The 21,748-nt window shown below is 42.5% G+C and overlaps 2 protein-coding genes across 2 annotated transcripts in view; one reads left to right on the top strand and one right to left on the bottom strand.

Moving 5' to 3' along the window:
* Nucleotides 1–648: 648 nt before the first annotated feature.
* ppil2 (peptidylprolyl isomerase (cyclophilin)-like 2) overlaps nt 649–21,748 on the bottom strand; it is a 26,647-nt gene continuing 5,547 nt past the window's right edge. The window contains exons 10-19 of the mRNA XM_080738678.1: nt 19,937–20,012; nt 19,657–19,763; nt 10,288–10,377; nt 9,194–9,227; nt 7,274–7,391; nt 6,776–6,832; nt 4,274–4,346; nt 3,072–3,134; nt 1,945–2,087; nt 649–878 (exon numbers count right to left, since the gene is read on the bottom strand). Coding sequence (XP_080594804.1) covers nt 779–878; nt 1,945–2,087; nt 3,072–3,134; nt 4,274–4,346; nt 6,776–6,832; nt 7,274–7,391; nt 9,194–9,227; nt 10,288–10,377; nt 19,657–19,763; nt 19,937–20,012 — 861 coding nt within the window. The 3' untranslated portion in view covers nt 649–778. The remainder of the gene's footprint in view (nt 879–1,944; nt 2,088–3,071; nt 3,135–4,273; nt 4,347–6,775; nt 6,833–7,273; nt 7,392–9,193; nt 9,228–10,287; nt 10,378–19,656; nt 19,764–19,936; nt 20,013–21,748) is intronic.
* Nucleotides 11,780–14,578, top strand: LOC308294948 (transcription elongation factor SPT5-like; the record flags this gene model as incomplete). The annotated part of the gene is made up of 1 exon (XM_080737885.1): nt 11,780–14,578. The coding sequence occupies one exon, from the start codon at nt 11,780–11,782 to the stop codon at nt 14,576–14,578; it is 2,799 nt and encodes a 932-aa protein (XP_080594011.1).

Here is a 21,748-nt window from a genome sequence, read left to right as displayed (position 1 = left end):
CTGTACAAATACAGTTTAGGGAAACGTACCGTACACTGGCTTTAGTTTGGAAGATGTCAAATCTCTTCCCCACCTCCATTGTTTACAGATCTTCTCAGGGTTCAATTTGCTGGTGGTGATGGGGCTAATCTGCTTTTGATCATCTTTATTTTTTAAGGCAAGAAACAATGTCATGCCATCAATTTCTGAACTATCCATAGCGCACCAACGAGCTGCAGAGTATTAAATGTCTCAAGTACTTCTTTAATCCAATATAATTAGCACATTTGCAGTGGTTGGACAAGGTTTCCTACCCTCATTGTGTTTTACTGATGAATTGACCACAATGGACCACAATGGAAACAAGCCCCCTGTACTACCTGTTGCACTAGTGTTGCAGGTTCAATCTATACAAACTGTGGTTCTCTTCCGTCTTTTCCAGTGGTAGTTAAGTACAGGATTAGCTCTCAAGACAGATTTGTTCTTAAATGTACTTAATATATATCTCTGCTTAATGCTTTACCTTGATATAGATGCTACAGGATAAATGTCTTCTTGTCTCCCTGGTAAAAGTTACACTATTAACATGTCTGTATAACATAACTGCAGAAAATCATATTTATCTTAAACAGATTTTGAATTTATTATAATATCACAAGACCAAGACAATCTAATAGAGTAAACACTGTAGATATTCATACAAAAAACAATATATCCATAAAGACCTTGGTGTTAATCCAGTCTAGGATTTTAGTCAAAATAAGCCATTAAAAAAAGAAGACAAAATGAGTGTCTGGCTCTACCAGGAGCTGAAGTCAAAGCTAGTTTTGCCTTTGGCCTTCTTGGCGACCACTCCGCTGGTAGAAGGTCCACTTTCCTCCTGAGTAGCTGGGCGCTTTCTGGATGGAAACAATAAATAGGAAACTAGTGAATAGACTGTAAAATTAAGCTCTGGGAGTATACAAATAATTGGATCCTTACGGGGCATACAAATTAAATCAAATGGACCCTTAGGGTCAAATGGACACTTAAACCCATTTGGTTACATTTGTTATACTCATGAATGGATAAATTAACAGAGGATTTTACGGTGTACAGTATAATGTGTTTATCAGTAAAATACACATTGAAACAATGACCAGGTTTGAGGATTTTACGGTGTACAGTATAATGTGTTTATCAGTAAAATACACATTGAAACAATGACCAGGTTTGAGGATTTTACGGTGTACAGTATAATGTGTTTATCAGTGAAATACACATTGAAACAATGACCAGATTTGATGGCCTGTTTTTGTAATGTTACATTTTTGCAATTTATCTTAATTGATAAAAAGATAAAACTAAAACATTTGTTGCATGAGTGCCCCAAATTTAGTTTACACTGTCAGCAAAGGGAACCTGCGAGAGGAACAAAGCAGCAAAGACGATAAATTTGTATCAACCACAGTTGTCTACTAAGTAGCTCATACTGTAGGTGCATAACATGGACACTAGTGCACAGTCTGAAGGAATATTATACTGATTATTTCGTTACCAACTTCCGATCATGCACATGCAAGCCATTTAGATTGCGCTGAAGTAAGCACATTTTCTCTATTTTTTTTAAACTGCTTATAAACTAGTATGTTTCTCTCAAGGCTTGTTTCGTGCATATGCGACTTTTATAAATGAGGCCCCTGGGTACTGCCTAGGGCATGCAGCAGCAGGACATTTTAGTTGCCATTACCGTAAAATAAAAATAAGGGAGAATTGTAATTTGTAGTTCGTCTGTGTAGTGTGTGTGTCTGTGTCTGCGCGTGTCTGCGTGTGCGTGCGTGCGTGCGCTCGTGTGTGTGTGTGTGTGTGTGTGTGTGTGTGTGTGTGTGTGTGTGTGTGTGTGTGTGTGTGTGTGTGTGTGTGTGTGTGTGTGTGTGTGTGTGTGTGTGTGTGTGTGTGTGTGTGTGTGTGTGTGTGTTTTTTTACGTTGTTGCAGGGTTGATGTATTTCCCAACACCTTCTTTAAAGGTCTTCGGTGCCTGATCTGCTTTGGCCTTCTTCTGGGCAGCATTCACCTGCTCCCTCTCCTCCTCCTGCTTCTGAACCTCCTTTTCTCGTTCGGCTGCGATCTGAAACACACACACACACACATGTCACACGTGGACAAAAGGCACGTAACAGCGTCTACGCATAATAGGGCTGGGCAATTAAACGAAAATATATCAAAACAGACATGTAGTACTAATACCAGACTCAATCTTGTTCATTTTGGTTAAACGAATAATTGAGAAGCAGGACTTTCTGGTTGGAATATAATTTGTTATATATTAACGAATCGATGCGAAGAATTCTAATAGATTTTACATAATCCATTAAATCAATTAGTCTGATTGACCAATTAACCCTGCATTAAATATTGTTGTTGCGACCATAGGGAGCTACTTACTGTAGAAACCTCCACCGGCTGTCCGTGGGTCAGTCAGTCAGTCCGTCCGTCACACTTTTGCCCTGCTCATATCTCCACAACCGTTGCCCCCATCCATGCCAAATTTTGCACACACACTCCTTGTAGAACAGTGGCATCCAAAAATAGTGAAAATAGCCAATCTACAAGCTTGTCCTATTTTTCGGCACAGGTCACTGTCGGACATCGCAATATAAATATATCAAGTGATACACGTGGGTTATTAGTCAACTGAAAGCCTGCTGTTCTGTGTGGATATAGCATTACAGCATTAGGCCTGTCACAATTGTTACATAATCGTATAATCGCAATTAAAATCACAATTATTTTGTCACAACCGTTTCCATATTGAAAAACTTTCATATATTTTCAAACAGTTTAAAAAATAGTTGAAATAGCAGACAATCTTGACACATTGTGAGCTTATAGATCGGCCATGTCCATTATCAATTATCTTTTTTAAGTATAAGTTTGTCAAATGTCAGTCATTTCTTTGTATATTTAGGTTATGTGTCATATCTGCCATGTGCAACTTCAAAAACAGAATTAAGTCCTTAATTGCAATTATTTGAGTGAGAATTAATCGTCATGTAAAATGCATCATATGATCCTCCCAGTAATGTTTACATTCAGAGACGCAGACACAAACCTGGGCATCAGCTTCTTCATAAGGGTCCACAAACACGGTGGCACTCAGGAGCTGAATTTCTGACTATGGATCAAATTATCAGAGAGTTAGACAGTTACTTATCATCATTATGAATCATCCTTAATCCAGTGGTTTGCAACCTTTTCAGGCCGCGACCCCCAAAATAATCATAATTTAACCAGGGACCCCCCCCCCACCCTGACGAGCACTAAGAGTTGAAGCATTACATTTTGTATAACACGGTTCTATTGTGAAAATAGCAGATCTACAAGCTCACAACGCCTTGTGTTGCAAGGCGTTGTGAGCATGTAGATTGCCTATTTTCACAATTTCTGCCTCTAATATTTGACAATTTGGACAATGTTTAATTTGTCATTTTAGAGGTATTAAAAGGTCCTTAAAATGTCACTTTAGAAATGTGCAGATAACCTCTATAGTCTATACACTTAAACTTTATGTTGGTTTGTTTACCCTGGGGGTCCCGACCCACAGGTTGAGAACCACTGCCTTAATCAACAATAGAGTATAAACTGACTAGTCTTTTATGATACCTATACAAATGCTGCCTCCCTTTATCTACTATTACCATGGCAACGATGTCTTGCCTGTTTAAAAAAAAAATCTATACCCTGGAAGGAAAGCATGACAACTAGAAGCAGTGCTCTTCCGAGCACAGGTCTCCGCCAGGTCAGGAAGGTTATTGTGACCTCCTGGTGGTGCTATAATAGGTCAATGTGAAAAGGGTGCCGTGTCTTCTTCGGCCTTTCACGGCAATCGGACGATGCATTTTGTTCCAAAAAAAAGTTTTGCTAAAGCCGACCTGCTGGTGACGCTATAACAATGTGAAAAGGGTGGCATTTGTTTCTTGCTAACGCAAGCTGCATTTATGATTTGAGGAGTTTTGTTCAAAACGGACCAATCCTGCCAACTTTGGAAGCCAATGTACCAGTATTCTGATATTAACCTGAGAGCCGCGTTAAGTGAAGGTGGGGGCCGCATGTGGCCCCCGGGCCCCCTATACTTGACTTGGTCGGCCCGGCTCTGTCCTCAGTTCACTTTGTTTACCCTTTACACCAAATCTCAGAAAATAGATTTGCTCATTTGGACATTCTGCTTTCCTCTGAATAGGGACGCTAGGTTTCAAGTAATTTAGTTAGACAGTATAATATTTTTCCCAGACCATATGTTGCATAATTCCATACCTTGGGTTTGTCCGTTTTTGGATCAGCCTCCACATTCTCCATAGCGGTGATCGTCTCAAATCCACCTACGACCCTGCACAGGAGAGACACAGATCACAAACAAGATGACTTGTCGTCTAGACATCTGATAAAGTCTCCCATAGCTTTTCATGAATCAAGATCAGAGAGAAGACATTTTGTCTTGACAGTGTCTACCCATTAGGACATGGTGGTATCATTTGCTTTAATGCATGTTATTGCCATGCATTAACCCTTAAAAAGCGAGTAAAACAATTGCCTGTTAGAAGGCGTGTTTGCTTTCAATTATTGTGAATTGTTCTCGTTTTATATTCATGAGTGATGAGCCTTTATTAATTACCAATTTGCCAGTCAATGAAAAGGGATATACCGGTAATCTGCACATCTCAACAAATCTTGATATAATGGTGCTGGACCAAAACAGAAAGATAATGGTCATTCATGGGGTGAAACATTGTTTGTTTGATTAATGAAGCACAGGACAGCACTATACTGTACCTTTCTTTAATTAACAAGGAACGTGTCATAATTTTCAGCACCCATTCAAATGAGCAAGTTGTTGTGTATTATTCACTGACTGGTGTACAATTATTTAGACAGTCAACTTCAGTATATATTCCTTTGGGTAGAGATGGAACTAAAGATGACTGCTAAAAGCAAATACTGTACAGGCCTTGACGCAGGCCCAGCCAAGAACTCATGAAGATATAGAGTTGGAGTCAAATGTTAACGGCCGAGGGGGTTGAGGGGTTTGATGGCTTATTGGCTGCCATGGTGAAGAGCAGGTTTAACAACTTGTTGTCACATTTCTTGACTGAAATGTTTCTATCCAGCTGTTCCCTCGGAGCCCACTGTTACCCCGTGATCAGAACTACTGTGTGTGTGTGTGTGTGTGTGTGTGTGTGTGTGTGTGTGCGTGTGTGTGTGTGTGTGTGTGTGTGTGTGTGTGTGTGTGTGTGTGTGTGTGTGTGTGTGTGTACTCAGTAAAATCTGTAGTGATAATTTAGCCTTTTCTTAGTACGAGAGTGTACATTTTGTATTCTCAGAGTTAAAGTAACACTGAGGATTTTACTTTGTATATATACAGTATATCTCTATGCCCAATTACAGGAGAAGGGGGGGGGGGGGGGGTGCTTTATGCACATGTGACCTGTTGTCACGTTTAACAATCTCTGCTCGTTGCAGGGGAGGGGGGGGGGGGGACCTCAAGTGTGTGAGCTGCTTACTGTCACAACAGGATGTTTTAGATCGATAACAAAATCTTCTTAAAAAATGCATTAGGAATATACACTTAGGTGTTTAAAGGTGTTAGGTGTTTTCTGTGTGCACACAAACAGCCGATCTACAAGCTCACAGCGTGTCGCAATGCCGATGAGGTTGTAAATCTGCTGTTTGTCAGTGGGTTTTTATAAATTGAGCCAATGAAGAGTATTAACAGGAGCTTGTGACAAAAATAACTACATTACATTTTCTAAAACATTACAGTTTTGGGCATACAAGGTTTCCACCCGACAGCTATAATACACAAGGGGTACAGTTAGACAGATTTCAGTCAAAACAAAGTCAGGAGCAAAAACAGACAGTGTTTGAAGTACTTTGGAGAAGGCAATGTCACGTGAAGGACCAGTTCATATTCACATTCTGAGAAACATACTTCTCTGGAGAGGTCTTGCACAATTATCGTGAGAGTCTGAGAAGTGCTACCACCTGTCATTTAGCAAGAGCCAGAGGACCTAGATGAGTATGGTTTGGAATGACTAAATAGCTGTTCAAACAGGACTTTTAAGTAGCCCAAACACTGTCGGAATCCTTAAAGCGGTCAATGTTAGGCCTGTCACAATCATTGCATCATCTCAGAATGGCAATTATTGGCAACATAATTTCATGTTCGATGTTCATACATCGAACATGAAATCAAACCAGCGCTGAGGAAGACCATCAGGTCGAAAATGCATACGCCGTACGCTGTAATGTCCAGAAGAGGTAAATAAACCATGTGAAAAGGATATTCCTTGTGTGCTGGGCTGCTGGCTATTTTTTCAAAAGCCATCTGTAACCAATAACCAAAGACTTCTTAATGACCAGTTACCTACAAAGTGAAAACTACACCAATCATATTGAAAACGGAGCCCAGACTTACAATTTTGGCCCTACTGCTTTGGCCACATAAAGACCAAATGTTCCAATAACCTAATTGTCCAGGCATCTGGGTGTATTCCCTGTGTCACAACTGGGGTAAATGACACCTTTGAGAATGAGTGCAGCCAAATGACCATGTGACTTAGCAAACATAAAACAAAACAAGTGAGCATTTAAAATGTCAAAGCATGAAGGCATTGTCGTGGGAAAGCAATCAGATTCACCAGGCCACTATCTGGACAACACCTCTTCTCCCCAGGATATTCTAATTATGCAAATGTGGTAACATTATATTAAGCCTACACATATTCTCACGCTTGCTACTCAAAGGAAAAGGAGACATACCTTCCAAATATAGTGTGTTTCCTGTCAAGGTAGGGGCATGATCGGAATGTTATGAAACTGCGATAAAAAAAGAAAGAGACAAAGAAAACCCACTTTGTTAGAACATGAGACAATCAAAGGTATACATTTTTTTTATACTCATGCTTCCAGGTGGTGGACTATCACTCATTACAAGAACAAGAACAGTGGCAGCAAAAGCACTCATTTCCTGAACTAAGCCAAGGCTTAAGGCTAATCTATACATACAGTACTCAGAGGACCAAGATGTACAGCTGAAATGCAGTTTTACATTTTCAGTTGAAAATTCCTCTTTTGTTGTACGACAAACTACAAGAGAGCCTTTAGTGGGAAGAACCCTCGTAATACAAAACGTATACAAACCTAACATTTGTTGTGAGATGATAAATAATAATCCTGATGAATTATTTCTGCAGAAAACAATGGCAAATTCAGGGGAGGTGAAGTAACAGTAGGCTAAGCCGGAAGGACATGTCTTACAATTGGGACTTGTTGGTGTTGGGGCCAGAGTTGGCCATGCTGAGGACCCCCCGACCTGTGTGGGACAGGTTGGGCCGGAACTCGTCTCTAAAAGGCTTCCCCCAGAATGACTCCCCACCTGAAGATTTGGAGAGAGAGAGAGAGAGAGAGAGAGAGAGAGAGAGAGAGAGAGAGAGAGAGAGAGAGAGAGAGAGAGAGAGAGAGAGAGAGAGAGAGGAAAACAGAGAGGAAGGCATGTACGAGATAGCGGGATGTGACAAAGAAGAAAGAGGACAAAGAATGGAATCTTAGAAAATATCACCCCACAGAGTGACCACTTTAATAACCCTCAGAAATATAAACATTTGGCCTCGGATGTTGTCTTATTTAACTGCTACTAAATCAGACAATTCCAACATTAGTGCAACAGCCTGCACTCGGGCCACATCCAGCCCGGCAGCTTATTTTGCTCTCAACGTGTAGAGAGGTTGGTTTCACTGCCCCGTGTTGTGCCAGCTGCATGCAGACTTTTAGTGCATTATGCGTGTCTGTGCACGCATACACTGCATACTGCCAGCCAGCCTGTCTACCCTTTAGGGACTTTGTGCAGCCATACACTTCCCCTGGTGACATTTCTGCATAATTTATCAACTGGTTGACATTTTGCATCAGTATGACTGGATGTTAAACAAGTTGGAGTTATGGTGGATGGTCTTCACTGGCACTTTCTGGGCCCTTATCTTGCAATTCATCAGTCAAAGCTTCATTTCCTATTAATTTACCGGTAACTCGTTTTTAATGAAACAGTCAGTTAAAAATGTCAAAAGTAGAACCTATATATGCTATCCAAATCCAGAACCTCCAAACCTAACTGGGTCACACAAAACATGTTGAGAATGAGAATATACACCTATAGCTATTGGTGTTTAACTTAAACTTAAATGTAGTAATAATTGGCCATACCGAACACTGGATGACCAAATTCCTGTGTTTGTGTATTATAACAAATCAATTACAGCCCTAAGTACATCCCCTAAACAAAAACGTAATGCTTAATGACGTACGTTGACTCTACTTAATAATTCATGAGGTCAGAATGATTGACAGGTGCCCGTGTCAATCAACTTCAACTAACTATTCAAGAGCTAAGAACTAACTGAACAATTCATTTAAACGTCACTGATCCATATCTGTTAGCTTGCTTGATGTCCATTATTCTCCTTTACGTCTACCTCTTGAATGTATCGGGGTCATAATTTTATTTGTTTTGTTGCTTTTTATTCATTTATTTCGTCGTTTTGTGAGCTTTTATTTTGTATCCGGTGATTCTTGTGTTGCACTCCCCATTTTATTATTGTCTTTGCAAAAAGTAAAATGTTCATTAAACAGAATATTTAAAAGGGGGAGGGGGGCAAGGGGAAAAAACAGTAAAAGAGCAGTGTTCCTATGAGCCATCAGAACCCAGAGTGCTTGAAAACAGTCTGTCACTTGTACAATGCACTAAATCCTTTCTCTGGTTACACTAAACTAAACATTGGCACAGAATGGTTGCCAGTTGTGTGTACGTGAGCATACTGTGTGCATCCATTTCACACCCAGGTGGCTTAGAGATGTTTGCCCAGTGGCCAGGAATTCTGCACTCATAAATCTGCCAAGACACCCACACACAGTACAGATGAAGGCAAGGACTGAACCAGCTAACCACACATTTCTTTTCATAAGTCTTTAGAAGATAAGTCAGCCCTTTCTGACACTGTGAGGCATGTCATGTGTGTGTCTGTGACTCTGTGCTCTTGTGCCATTAAGGAGTATATATTTAGTAACTTTCTTGATTCGTCTCAAGTTATGAATGTGATCTGCACAAAAATACCAAATGGCAGCCATCAATATTGCAAAAGCATATGGGTTATGTAAGCCCTGTAAGTGCAGGTCTGATCTTACCTGTGCCAGTACCAGTGGGGTCTCCTCCTTGTATCTAGAAACAAAAATCTCACAGTTAAAACCAATTCTTGGGTTAAAGGACCATTGGTCTGCCACGCTTATTCCATTGACAACTCATTGAATACTTTATTATACATTACTGCTGACAATTATGCACACCATAATGTGGTTTGTTTGAATTAATGCAATTTTTGGAAATTTGTAAAGAAAATACAGATTTATACAAACAAAATTCAAATGTCCTTGAGTTCTTAACTGGCGTATGATGTTTAGCCAAAACGTACTCTATTACCAAGGTAAGTTCAAATAAGGTTGTAATAACTTTGGACAAAATATAAACAAAAAAAAAGTCTAAAATACAGCCATCAATGGGCAAACTGTCTAAATGGCCGATGCTGTGAATAGACAATGACTGTATTGACAATCAAAGTACTGATGCTGCTATCGTCCTTTGATGGATGTGCTTTCATTATAGCATGAATTGTTTTTAACTTTTCATTTACCCAGGCTTGGCTGTACAAAACACCTGCCTTATCTTTGATAAACGGTGCACTGCACACCCACTCTGACTATTTCAGCCTCAGGGCGAGTGGTCTGCTGGGCCTCTCTAAGAGTTTTTAGTTTTTCCAGGGAAGATCCTCATCTAGTTCTTGGAAGTAAACGTTCATTTCTCACCCTCACAGACTGTTGATGAAGTGCTTTAAGGGACATGTCTCCGCTCTGTAAGCAGTGCTAATCTGAAAGCTGCCTTGCAGAAAAATCGTTCTCTCTGAGGCAATAATTTCAAAACTCACATAAGCAATATAGCAGCCACCACTAATATATGCAGTATGTATGCATTAGTACAAACAAAACCAATACATTCAACAAATCAAAGGGCTTTCCACTTTTTGGTCTAGGTGTGGAAGTTTAGCTGAGAAAGAGTGCTAAACAGAGAAACATGGACTGCAGACACATCTGTGCTAGTGAATGATTTGGTTCTTTCCAGTACCATTGAATCGCTGTTACCTGGCAAAGCTAAAGCTGATTATTCATATTACTGCAATAGTAGCAAGTCTATAAGAGGAGAATTTTCAGCTGGCTCATGTAATTACCATGAAATTGCGTATGGACCGATGGAAGACGGTTCCATCGTAGTAGCCTTTTTTACACAGACGGACGAAGTTCTCTCCAGCTTTTGGAACCTAAAGGGGGGGGGGGGCGACAGAGGAAGGGAGGGAGGGAGGGGGGGAAGGATAAATGTGGAATATATTTTATGTGAAATATAATATGTTCACACAAAATGTTCACAATTATGTGAAAAGGAATTGAGATTAGTCTGGAACACAGAGACACACGCCACACACACATGTGCTCTTCTAGATGGCTCGCCTCCTACTGTATGTGCTATGCCGCAAGAACCAATAGGTTTCCAATCTTCAGTCAATTTCCTCTTTCATTCCCAGTTACATTTTACAAACATCTGTTTCCTCAAGTCGTCTTCCGTAACTGTTCGTTCCTTCGCCCAAAGCACTTTGTTTCTGCATTCATTCGTAGATCTTAAGTTAAATGAAAACAGGTTTACTTTAGGTGACAAAAGTTCTGACCTGGAATAGCCTGGTTGCCTATAGCAACCACACTAATAAAGCACAAGGACACCTTGGTAGGTTTGGGGTTGTGTAGTTACCTTGTCAGGATGTACTGTAACTACTAACTAGTCCAATTGGCAAGATACATGTACTGTATATTGCTCTGGTGCGCTGTTGATTCAAAATGAACTAGACTGCACTCTGTCGAGGTGCCAACTTGCACATTGTGCACTCATAGCCATATATATGTCCTAATTGTGCGCCAGCAGAGCACGTAAGTTTGGTGCTGTCTGTATGTGGGTGGGCAAGTTGGCACACTGCCGAGGTGCCAACTTGCGCTTTGTTATTTATATCAGGTAGCACTTATTGTTGGTGAGGTCACTAAGTTGGTGATGCCAGTCACACCACCCTGTGTTTTTTCAAGGGTTTTCCCATTGGATGAGGTAAACATGTGTTTTATCAAGGGGTTTCCCACTGGATAACGTAAACACATGTTTTTTCAAGGGTTATCCCATTGCATGGCGTAAACACAGACAGACACCGACACATACAGAACCACAGTATGCAGTATTTGCGCCCTCTGCTAGCACATGTAATAATCCAAAAAATATTGTATGGTAAAACAGATTTTATACAGAGGCTATATTATCACACTATGATTCCTGGGGTTCCCGGACACCTCCCCTACATGGGTGTTGATATCAGGTTGATACGTTTTGGTTACCCAATATTGCTGAGTATGTGCAGGCAATATCGCTAATTTGAAGGCAAGTCTGGTGTCATGGACATTCTCTGTATTTGGTCACCTCCATATTTAGGCAAGACTGACATGTTACTCCTTCATATTGACATCATAGTGATGACATGGGTGTCAAGATAACGCATCTTTAAACCAGACCTCGGGAGATTGCAAAGAGCAGTTATCAAGAAAGTTCAGTGTTCCGCTCTCGCTACATCAGTGATCTCTTGGCTGTTTGTGTGTGAGACGTTTAGTTGTATTCTGTTGTAGATTGACACGATGACCTACAGCAAAGACGATGATGACCTCTCCGACCAGAGTGAACACAGCAACGACGGGGAGGCAGAGGAGGATAATGAGAATGAGGATGAGACAGCCAGCCCTGTGGGCAGTGACAAGGTAGCAGAAGATGAGGATGACCTAGAGGATGAGGAAGATGAGTATGACGATGAAGAGGAGGAGGAAGACGATGGCGACAGGCCCCGGAAGAAACCCAGACATGCGGGCTTCATCTTGGACGAGGCTGATCAGGATGATGATGTTGAAGATGAAGATATGTGGGAGGAAGGAGCAGAGGACATTTTGGATAAGGCAGAAGTGTCCAACACAGACCCTTCGGTTCTGGATGAGGATCACTCTGGCTCAAGGAGACTTCAGAACCTCTGGAAAGATACTGGAGAAGAGGCGCTGGGTGAATATATGATGAAGAAATACGCTAAATCCTCTGAGCATGTCCCAGGAGGAGCCGAGGAGCTGTCTGATGACATCAAACAGCAAAAGCTACTTCCTGGGGTCAAGGATCCAAACCTTTGGACAGTTAAGTGTAAGATTGGAAAGGAGAGGGCCACTGCTATTGCCCTGATGAGGAAGTTCATCACCTACCAGGCCACTGATACACCTCTCCAGATTAAATCAGTTGTGGTCCCGGAGAACGTCAAAGGCTACATCTACATCGAGTCATACAAGCAGACCCACGTCAAGGCGGCCATTGAAGGTGTGGGTAACCTGCGCATGGGCTTCTGGAACCAGGAGATGGTCCCCATCAAGGAGATGACCGACGTCCTCAAGGTGGTTAAGGAGGCCACCAACCTCAAGTCCAAGTCCTGGGTCAAACTCAAGAGAGGTCTGTACAAGGATGACATTGCACAAGTCGATTATGTGGAGCCAAGCCAGAACACAGTCTCTCTGAAGATCATCCCTCGGATCGACCTCGACAGGATCAAGGCCAAGATGAGCCTGAAGGACTGGTCTGCCAAAAGGAAGAAGTCCAAGAGACCTGCACAAAAGCTGTTTGATGTCGAGATTCTGGGTGAAGTGAGCCAAGACGGTGACTTCATCATCTTTGAGGGAAATCGTTACAACCGCAAAGGATTCCTTTTCAAGAGCTTTCCGATGTCTGCTGTGGTCACAGATGGAGTGAAACCTACACTGTCAGAGCTGGAGAAGTTTGAGGACCAGCCTGAGGGGATTGACCTAGACATGGTCACCGAGTCATGTAAACAATATCAACACAACCTCCAGGCTGGAGATAATGTGGAGGTTTGTGAGGGAGAGCTGATCAATCTGCAGGGGAAAATCCTCAGCGTAGATGGGAATAAGATCACTATTATGCCCAAACACAAAGACCTCAAGGACCCCCTGGAGTTCCCTCCCCATGAGTTGAGGAAGTATTTCCATACAGGTGACCACGTGAAGGTGATCGCTGGACGCTATGAAGGAGACACTGGTCTCATTGTCAGAGTGGAAGAGAATTTTGTGATCCTATTCTCTGATCTCACCATGCACGAGTTGAAAGTGTTGCCGAGAGACTTGCAGCTGTGTTCGGAGACGGCGTCTGGTGTGGACGCAGGCGGGCAGCATGAATGGGGAGAATTGGTCCAACTGGACCCTCACACCGTGGGAGTCATCGTCCGATTGGAGAGAGAAACATTCCAGGTGCTGAACATGCATGGTAAAGTTCTGACATTGCGCCACCAGGCAGTAACCAGGAGGAAGGACAACCCCTTTGCCGTGGCTCTGGACTCCGAACAGAATAACATACATGTCAAGGACATTGTCAAAGTCATCGACGGCCGCGAGGGTCGCGAGGGTGAGATCCGCCATCTATTCCGTGGTTTCGCCTTCCTTCACTGTAAGAAGCTGGTGGAGAACGGAGGCATGTTTGTCTGTAAGACACGACACCTAGTACTGGCCGGAGGATCTAAGCCCAGAGATGTGACCAACTTTACAGTGGGAGGCTTTGCTCCCATGAGCCCTCGCATCAGTAGCCCAATGCATCATCCAGGAGAAGGCCAGCAGCAGAGAGGAGAGAGAGGTGGAGGAGGAATAATTGGGTGGAGCCGTGGCAGGAGAGACAATGACCTGATTGGACAGACCATCCGTATCTCTCAGGGACCTTACAAAGGATACATTGGTGTGGTGAAGGATGCCACAGAGTCCACAGCCAGAGTGGAGCTTCACTCTACTTGTCAGACCATATCTGTAGACAGACAACGTTTAACCACCATGGGAGCCAAAAAACACAGTGGTATGACTTCTGACCATGGTCGCCGCACCCCCATGTATGGCTCCCGGACTCCCATGTATGGCTCCCAAACTCCTATGTACGGAACTGGCACAAGAACGCCAATGTATGGCTCACAGACACCCATACACGATGGAACTCGTACGCCTCACTACGGCTCACAGACACCATTACACGATGGAAGTCGCACGCCTCACTATGGTTCACAGACACCATTACATGATGATGGGAGCAGGACACCAGGAGGACAGAGCGGGGCCTGGGACCCTGGCAATAACCCCAACACACCTTCCAAAAACAATGACTTTGAATACATCAACAAACCTTCACTCTACCCTCAGCCATACGCAGAGACCCCCAATCCCCAGACCCCCGGTTACCCTGAAGGCCCCTTGCCACAGGTTGACCCTCAGTACAACCCGCAGAACCCTGGTGCACCTGCCATGTACAACGCAGAGCAGCAATATTCTCCATACGCAGCTCCAACTCCGCAGGTCTCCTGTCAGCCCACTCCCAAGCCTCAGATCTACCAGCACGTAGGGCTGGAACAATAACTGCATTAGCAGTTATGTGATGCATTGAGCTCATTACCACAAAAAATGTAATTTTTTTTGAGCGGTGCAAACCGCTCCCACATTTCACTTTGTGAGTTTTAGTACGGATCTCCATGTATGGATAGCCAAAATCTATTAGTACGGATCCGTGCTCATACACAAAGTAACTGATGCCACATGCACAATGGCCCATACAAGGAGATAGGCATGTGTGTGTCGTGTTTGCACCGCTCATTTCGCACAGGTGCGATTATTAAATAATAACTTTTTTATTTAATTATTTCTTTCTTGTTTTGTCTGGTTAAAATTCCAGGAGTGCATATAGTGTGTGATTAGAAAATGTCAGCTTAAAATATCTATCTTCTAAGGGCCTTGGGAACAGCAGAGTACGAGGGACAGTGGCCTCATGGGATTTATTTTATGCAAGTCTGATTATTAACTATTTTTAGGCTTGAGTTGATATCTACAGATAATGGTCATTTGAACATGATAGTATAGATAGAGTTTGCGCTACTTGTCTATGTAGTAAAATGCCTTGGATACAGCCGACACTCAATCTAATGTTTACATTGCAGATTTCTGCCAATTTTGGCCTGGATCCAGGCTACATGGGGCAGCGGGTGAATTTGGATGAGGCTATATGCCACATCTATGGAACCATGCCCAATTTAATATCCCACTAGGATTTACATTACCCCTCCTGGATTTTATTTGGAGCTGCTGTATTGGACAGCGTGACAACATGTGAGTCGTGAGACTTCAGTTCTCTTTGGTCAGCTTTCCCTTTATTGCCAACGAATACAGTGTGTCATGGTGGCTAGCTGACCATCGCTCTACTGGGTGCTAGCAAGGTTGATAGCGCTGGCTGATGACAGACACTACCACAAAATGTTTCGTTAGTGTGGTTTCCCCAGCAACCAGACTATAGTACTTGTCCAACTCTATTCTTTATAAAGTAACCCCAAAAGATTGCCGGACTACTTGTCGCACAGTTTTGGCGGCACACACTCAAGTTATATGTCAAATCGACCGGCTTCATCGGGAATCGTGTGCTTAATTTATTAGTGAATACATTTTCCCCATTGACTTGAATGTGAAAAATCCAATAAAGGCAACCACACTTGCAATTTTCCAGAATTTCATCTAGTCAAACAAACCCCATAAGCAAATACTGAAGTGGGTAGGTAGCCTACTAAGGCAAAATAAAACATAACACTGTACATATAAATGGTAAATGGTGCATTTATATAGCGCCTTTATCCAAGGCGCTTTACATAGATTGTGCATTACATTCACACACACATTCATACACCGATGGCGGAGGAACCATGCAAGGCACTAACTTGCTCACCGGGAGCAACTAAGGGTTCAGAGTCTTGCTCAAGGACTCTTTGACACTAACTCTGGGGAGCCCCGGAACCCTCTGTGTTCTAACGACGGTTTCTCTACCCCTGAGCTACTGCCGCCCTCTACAAACACCCCCTTTGAGATTGATTGTGACGCTGTTCTGCCTTAAATGTTTGACGTCAACTGATGTCATAGATGAGGCCAGACTGTCACAGGCTGGCCACAATCTGAGTGAGAGAGCAAATATGCATAAATATGTGTGCTATGCTACACTAATTCCACATTTGTACGAGAAAAAAGAAAAGAGACAGTTAACGTTGACATTCTGACCCTTTGCCTGCCTAATAGCTTGGAATAGTCAAACATACCAACCACAAGCAAAACATGTGGCTAGTTTTAACTCCCTACCCTGGTTACACACATTTAGACACGCACACCTGGGACCTATTAAGTTCATTTAAATAACAGATGGGCTCTAAGGAGCAACTCCCCTCAAACTGGAATTTAAATTACCTTACAGTAACAAATTATTTTCTTGTAGATTGCCTATTTTCAGCAATGAAGTACATAGGGCAGGTTACTTAAATACAAATCCAAGGTCCACGAAGAAAATGTTCGATAATACAAAGGTCCATAAAAATCGACAAATGTATTGACGACAACTAACGTGGTGTATATGTTACAGTATGTTTGGGTAACTCAGTACGTTCATTGTAAAGCCCTTTGCACACAGGCGCGTTTATCCGCACGGATAAAACGGACAATTTCATTTTTTTAAAAGAAAACAATGATTCTCTACGACCTCATGCACACCGGCTCCGAATCAGCCGTGCGACGAGAGGCTGCCGCCGTGCGTTTTTTTCTCGATCGAACCAAGTTCGATTCGTGCGTCTTGTCGCATGCGGTAAAAAACTCATCACTCCTTTTATGACTCCTTTTGGGATCCGCAGCGCCGATTCCGTACAGCATTGCACACCAAATCCAATGCGTTTTATTCATACAGCAAGCGGAAGAAACGCAACTGTCCTGTGTGCAAAGGGCTTAAGAGCGCTTGTTTTGTCGTTCACCACACACCAATCACCACCAGATGGCGACGACAGCCATTCACTAGTGAAGGCGCTGACGTCACTCGTTTGCGACTCTCTTTCTTTATTTACTAGCCTAGCTCGGCAGTGTTTAGCCATTAGCTTACTATGAGCTAGGGAGCGCTCCATTGTAGTCACTTGGACAGGGCGTTTATCGTGGGCTTACGGCCTGGGCATAAATATAACCATTGCATTCACCACGGCTTCGTAACTCCGGCCGCGCGGCCCTGGCCCGCTCTTCGCGGCCACTCGCGCCTGCGGCGCTCGGGGGCGAAGAGCAGGACCAAGGTCCGCTGGCCTTCGCGCCGCTTGCAATGTCGTGGACAATCGAGCGGCTCCGCCTGGAGGACGTTGTTTTGGCTCAAAGCGACCGCTTGTTCCGCCCCGTGCCGCACGACGAGTGCTCAGTTTCTCGACCGTACTGTTTCTCTATCAAACCGTGACATATACACGTTGCCGTTGTATATACCCTCACCCCAGGAGAGCAAGCAATCTTTTGAGATATTTGGCATACACTTAGGGCATGAATGTTTTCCAAGGAGTGGCTTTGTGTGTCCCGTTCATGTCCATATATGGTCATTCCAGTCCAGAATGAACAGGTTTTATCTGTCCCGTACATGTGTGTCCCGTTCATGTCCATATATGGTCATTCCAGTCCAGAATGAACAGGTTTTATCTGTCCCGTACATCCAGAATATGTGTGTAACGTCCGTCCCTGTCTGATGATTGGATGATTAAAAATGTCCAATGAGACCATACTTTGAGGATTGGTCAAGCTTCACATGACAATTCGGCCCTCCAGATAAAATCATTCATTCATTCAGAATTGGAAGAATGTATAGATCACAGAGTTCATAGCTCTAGAACACATAGAATAAAAGTTCACCGCTTCACTTCGAACCGAGTTTGATTTTTCAATATTGTGCAAGAATGTTTTTTTTCCTACACTTTTTTATGTTGATTTATTTGTATTCTCATATTACTCTTTTATTATTATACTATTACTTATGCTGCTGCAATGTCTGGACAACAAATAAGATCGATGTAACAATAAAGACTACCTTGAACTGACTATCATCAGTGTCAGTGGGCTTGTCCACAGATAAAGACATGCACTGTGCATTCTTTATTCCATCACAAAGCTGTCATTTCCTCTTTTTGATTGCCATCAAACATGGTATTCATCACTTCAGTCATCATGCATTCTTTGCAGCTATGTGAATTTTAACACTCATCTTTTCTTTTCTCTAATTACAATCTAAAATATGAACCCTTGTTGTAAAAAAACAAAGTTCTCCTTTAAGTGTACAAATGTCCAATTTGGTAACATTTGTACACTCTCTGAAAGTACAAATGAACACTAGAGAGTAAATTGAGTAAATGAAGACTGGATTTTGCTGTGTGGGGCCAATGATAGCAGGAATGAATGAGACATAAGCTGGTTGACTAAATGGGAAATTCACAGGGAGGCGGACCCAGGATGTGTGTGACAGAGAGTGTATGTGACAGCAAAATAACACTCATTAATTCATAAACAGCAGGCCACAAATAGAGCTACGTGTCCCGAGTAGAGCCACTGGGGAGGATGTGGGGAGGAGACACTGGGTTGTCTAATCACTGTAACTTTTCCGCATTATCCTGATTCGACAGCTGGAAAGCCAATGAAAAGACAGCACAAATAGCATCTAGTTACCAGGGCAAAGATACCCTGCCAGAACACATGCTGCGTCTGGGTTCAGCAGCCTTGATTACTCCCTGAGACACCGCATGCTTTTGGCTAGGGGTGTCAAGCAAAAACAGAAAATCTGAAATGCTTTCCCATCTTTACTTAAAACTAAATGTTTACTAACTATCGTTTGGGAGATAAAAGAATGAGTGTGAGAGAGAGACAGAGAGAAATCATTGTACTGCCAGGAGAGACTGCGATGAAATATGGCACTCTAGAGTCTTGTTGACACTAGTTGCAGCAAGTGAGAGAGAAACTAAGGCATAAAAAAGCTCTATGTAATCTGTGTAAAGGTTGCGCTTGCATTCAGTGTCTCATTTGAAGAAAGAACAGATGCATGATTCATAGCATAATCAAAAATGTTAAAATGGATTATCAATCTTGTCTAATATATACAGCATATACATATGTTGAATCATTGTATTTTCTATCCACCTGTTTCCACAGGAATTTACAGTAGAATTATGTGTGGGAGACATCCGGTAAGCGTGTAGAAAACAGCTGAGAACAGCTGACATACAAGCTCACGTCGCTTGTAGATCAGCTCGGCTCGGCTGCAGACGCCGGAACTGCCGCCCACCTGCTGTGCAATGCACGATGGGACGTCGGAAACTTGTGGATAAATGCAGATTTCTGCGCCTGGTGTTCAGTGCAGCAGCCCTTTTAATAATCAGTTGAACTTGGAAATATCAGAATGGACTGTTTTGATCTTTGATGAAATAAATTCAAAGGGATTTTTGTCCACCAGTTTAATGACTTCAGTGAAGTTCAGTCATCATCAGCAAAAGGAAATGTTTAATTTCTTATATTACGGGTGTTACATAGTAATGAGTTTTATCCTGAATGGACAAAACAATGAAATGTGGACGGTGGAAACTTCATTTTGTCTAGGTAGTGAGCATGTTTGTTTCCGTGATTACCTTATCACAATGTAACTCAAGATTGATGTCTCCTTTGTTCGTGTGTAGGCGGACGTAACCCTTCTTTTTCACGTACTTGTAGCGAACAGTGTCATCCGCGATGGCATCTGTAAAGATCAACAAAGTCTCATGATGATCAGAGGCCCCTGTGGCAGATGGTCCTTAGCACAAAACTGTGTCTACTTCTTTGAAAAAAAAGAGTACCAAGTGAAACAGACAGTAATTCATGTCATCTATCTGGCCAATGGCCATTACCATTGCTGTGTTTCATTTAACCTACCTGCTACCTGTGCGGTGGCAGGAGCCATGGCTGTGGACGTGAAAGAGGCTGAAACTCTGCCTGTGGAGTAGTGAGCCTGGTGAGGAATAAAAAAGGAATAATTAAGAAATATACTACTGTATACACCCCACACACACACACACACACACACACACACACACACACACACACACACACACACACACACACACACACACACACACACACACACACACACACACACACACACACACACACACACACACACACACACACACACACACAGTAAAAATGTGTACACACACAGAGACAAGTTGTGACATTTCTCATGGTAAACTGCGACCTTCGGTCGCAATAATACCATTACACGTTGTGGATGGTCGGAGATACATTTGGTAGACTCCCTACGGCTTTATGTTATCTACTACCCAATAAAATATTCAACAATTTAACTGACGTGGCATTTTTACTGGTAAGACCATTTACATTTACATTTGCCAGGCTAAATTATACCCCTCCTCCTGCCCAAAACTCGCTACTGACCGGTGCCGTCCCAGCCCATAGGACTATGTTCAGAGACAAATATCACCCTCCCCGCCCAGCTTCCCTAGACACTGCAAGTGCACCGTGGTGGATTTGAACCCCTAAACTCTGTGGGGGTGGGCAGGTACTCCACCAATGCAGCATCTGAGCACCAGCCAAAATGTGTTCACCTCTACATAGCAACCTTTGTAGTTTCCAGTAGGGTTCTGGCCGGGTGCAGATGCAGACTAAAACCCAATGCATTCTTATTTTGGCCATTTCTACTAATCCGTGTCATTCGTTCATTCAAACCTTTATTTATTCTCAAAGGGACACAAGGTTGCACTCGTTTACAGTGTTGTCGATACAGTACAAATTAAATACAATTGTATTCACACGTTGTGAAATAATACAATAAAAATGTCTCCCTCCCTGCCATATATATAATAACAATTGCAATCGCTGTTTTAAATTGACCATATGTTATAGGAGAATGTTATTAAAAGCGCCTAGGGCACTAAAACAGAAGGCTTTTTTACCCATTTCAGTCTGCACTAAGGGGAGCCTTTAGCTTCAGCCAATCATTTGAGTGTGGTAATATGTTCCACGGTTCCAACCTAGTAGCTAGTACCTAGTATAAGATCTAATATATTAGATCTTTGCTGTATAATGTGAGTGGTAGTGGTGTCCCGTCAAAATTGGCATCAGTAATCCAAAAGTACAGACAGTGCAAAATTTACATTCAAACAATGTCATTGTATTTCTTAAATTATTTCCAGCTGGCTAACCCAGAAAACACTGATAGAATCTGCATCCTTAATACAGTAACTACAACATGTTTTTTCAGCTTCATATCCAAATGAACTTCATAATCTGCAACCAATGTACTGTATTATTGATATTTGTTGGATACTGAATTGCATTTTTAAGGCCAATTACATTACTAATAATGTGGCCGGTCTGAAACAAGTTAATAAGGATGAATGAGCATGCAAAATCTCCAGGCTTCTCCACAGACATTCTTGAGTAGTAATGATGTGTTTTTCTGCTCTACTTGTGGTGCTAAACGCTGGATGAAAGCGCAGAATTCACCTTGTGTGCTCCGTCTGACCTATATTCCCTGTTCTCGCGCTCGTTACCTCAGCTGTGATGTCTGGCAGTCTCAAAAAAGCAAAGAGCATTTAAGGAGAAGTCTTACACGAGAAGAGACATTGGTGCAACATCAAAGGAGAGCTGATAACCAGAGGGAAAGCACTGGAGTAATGAAAACCCGAATCGACCTGTCATCCAATAAGCAAGCACTGGAGTAAT

The sequence above is a fragment of the Nannobrachium achirus genome (genome assembly GCF_963921795.1).
Source record: "Nannobrachium achirus genome assembly, chromosome: 12".
In the NCBI taxonomy this organism is placed as follows: Eukaryota; Metazoa; Chordata; class Actinopteri; order Myctophiformes; family Myctophidae; genus Nannobrachium; species Nannobrachium achirus.
Note: the sequence above shows the minus strand (reverse complement) of the source record. Positions and strands in the feature narration are given on the sequence as shown.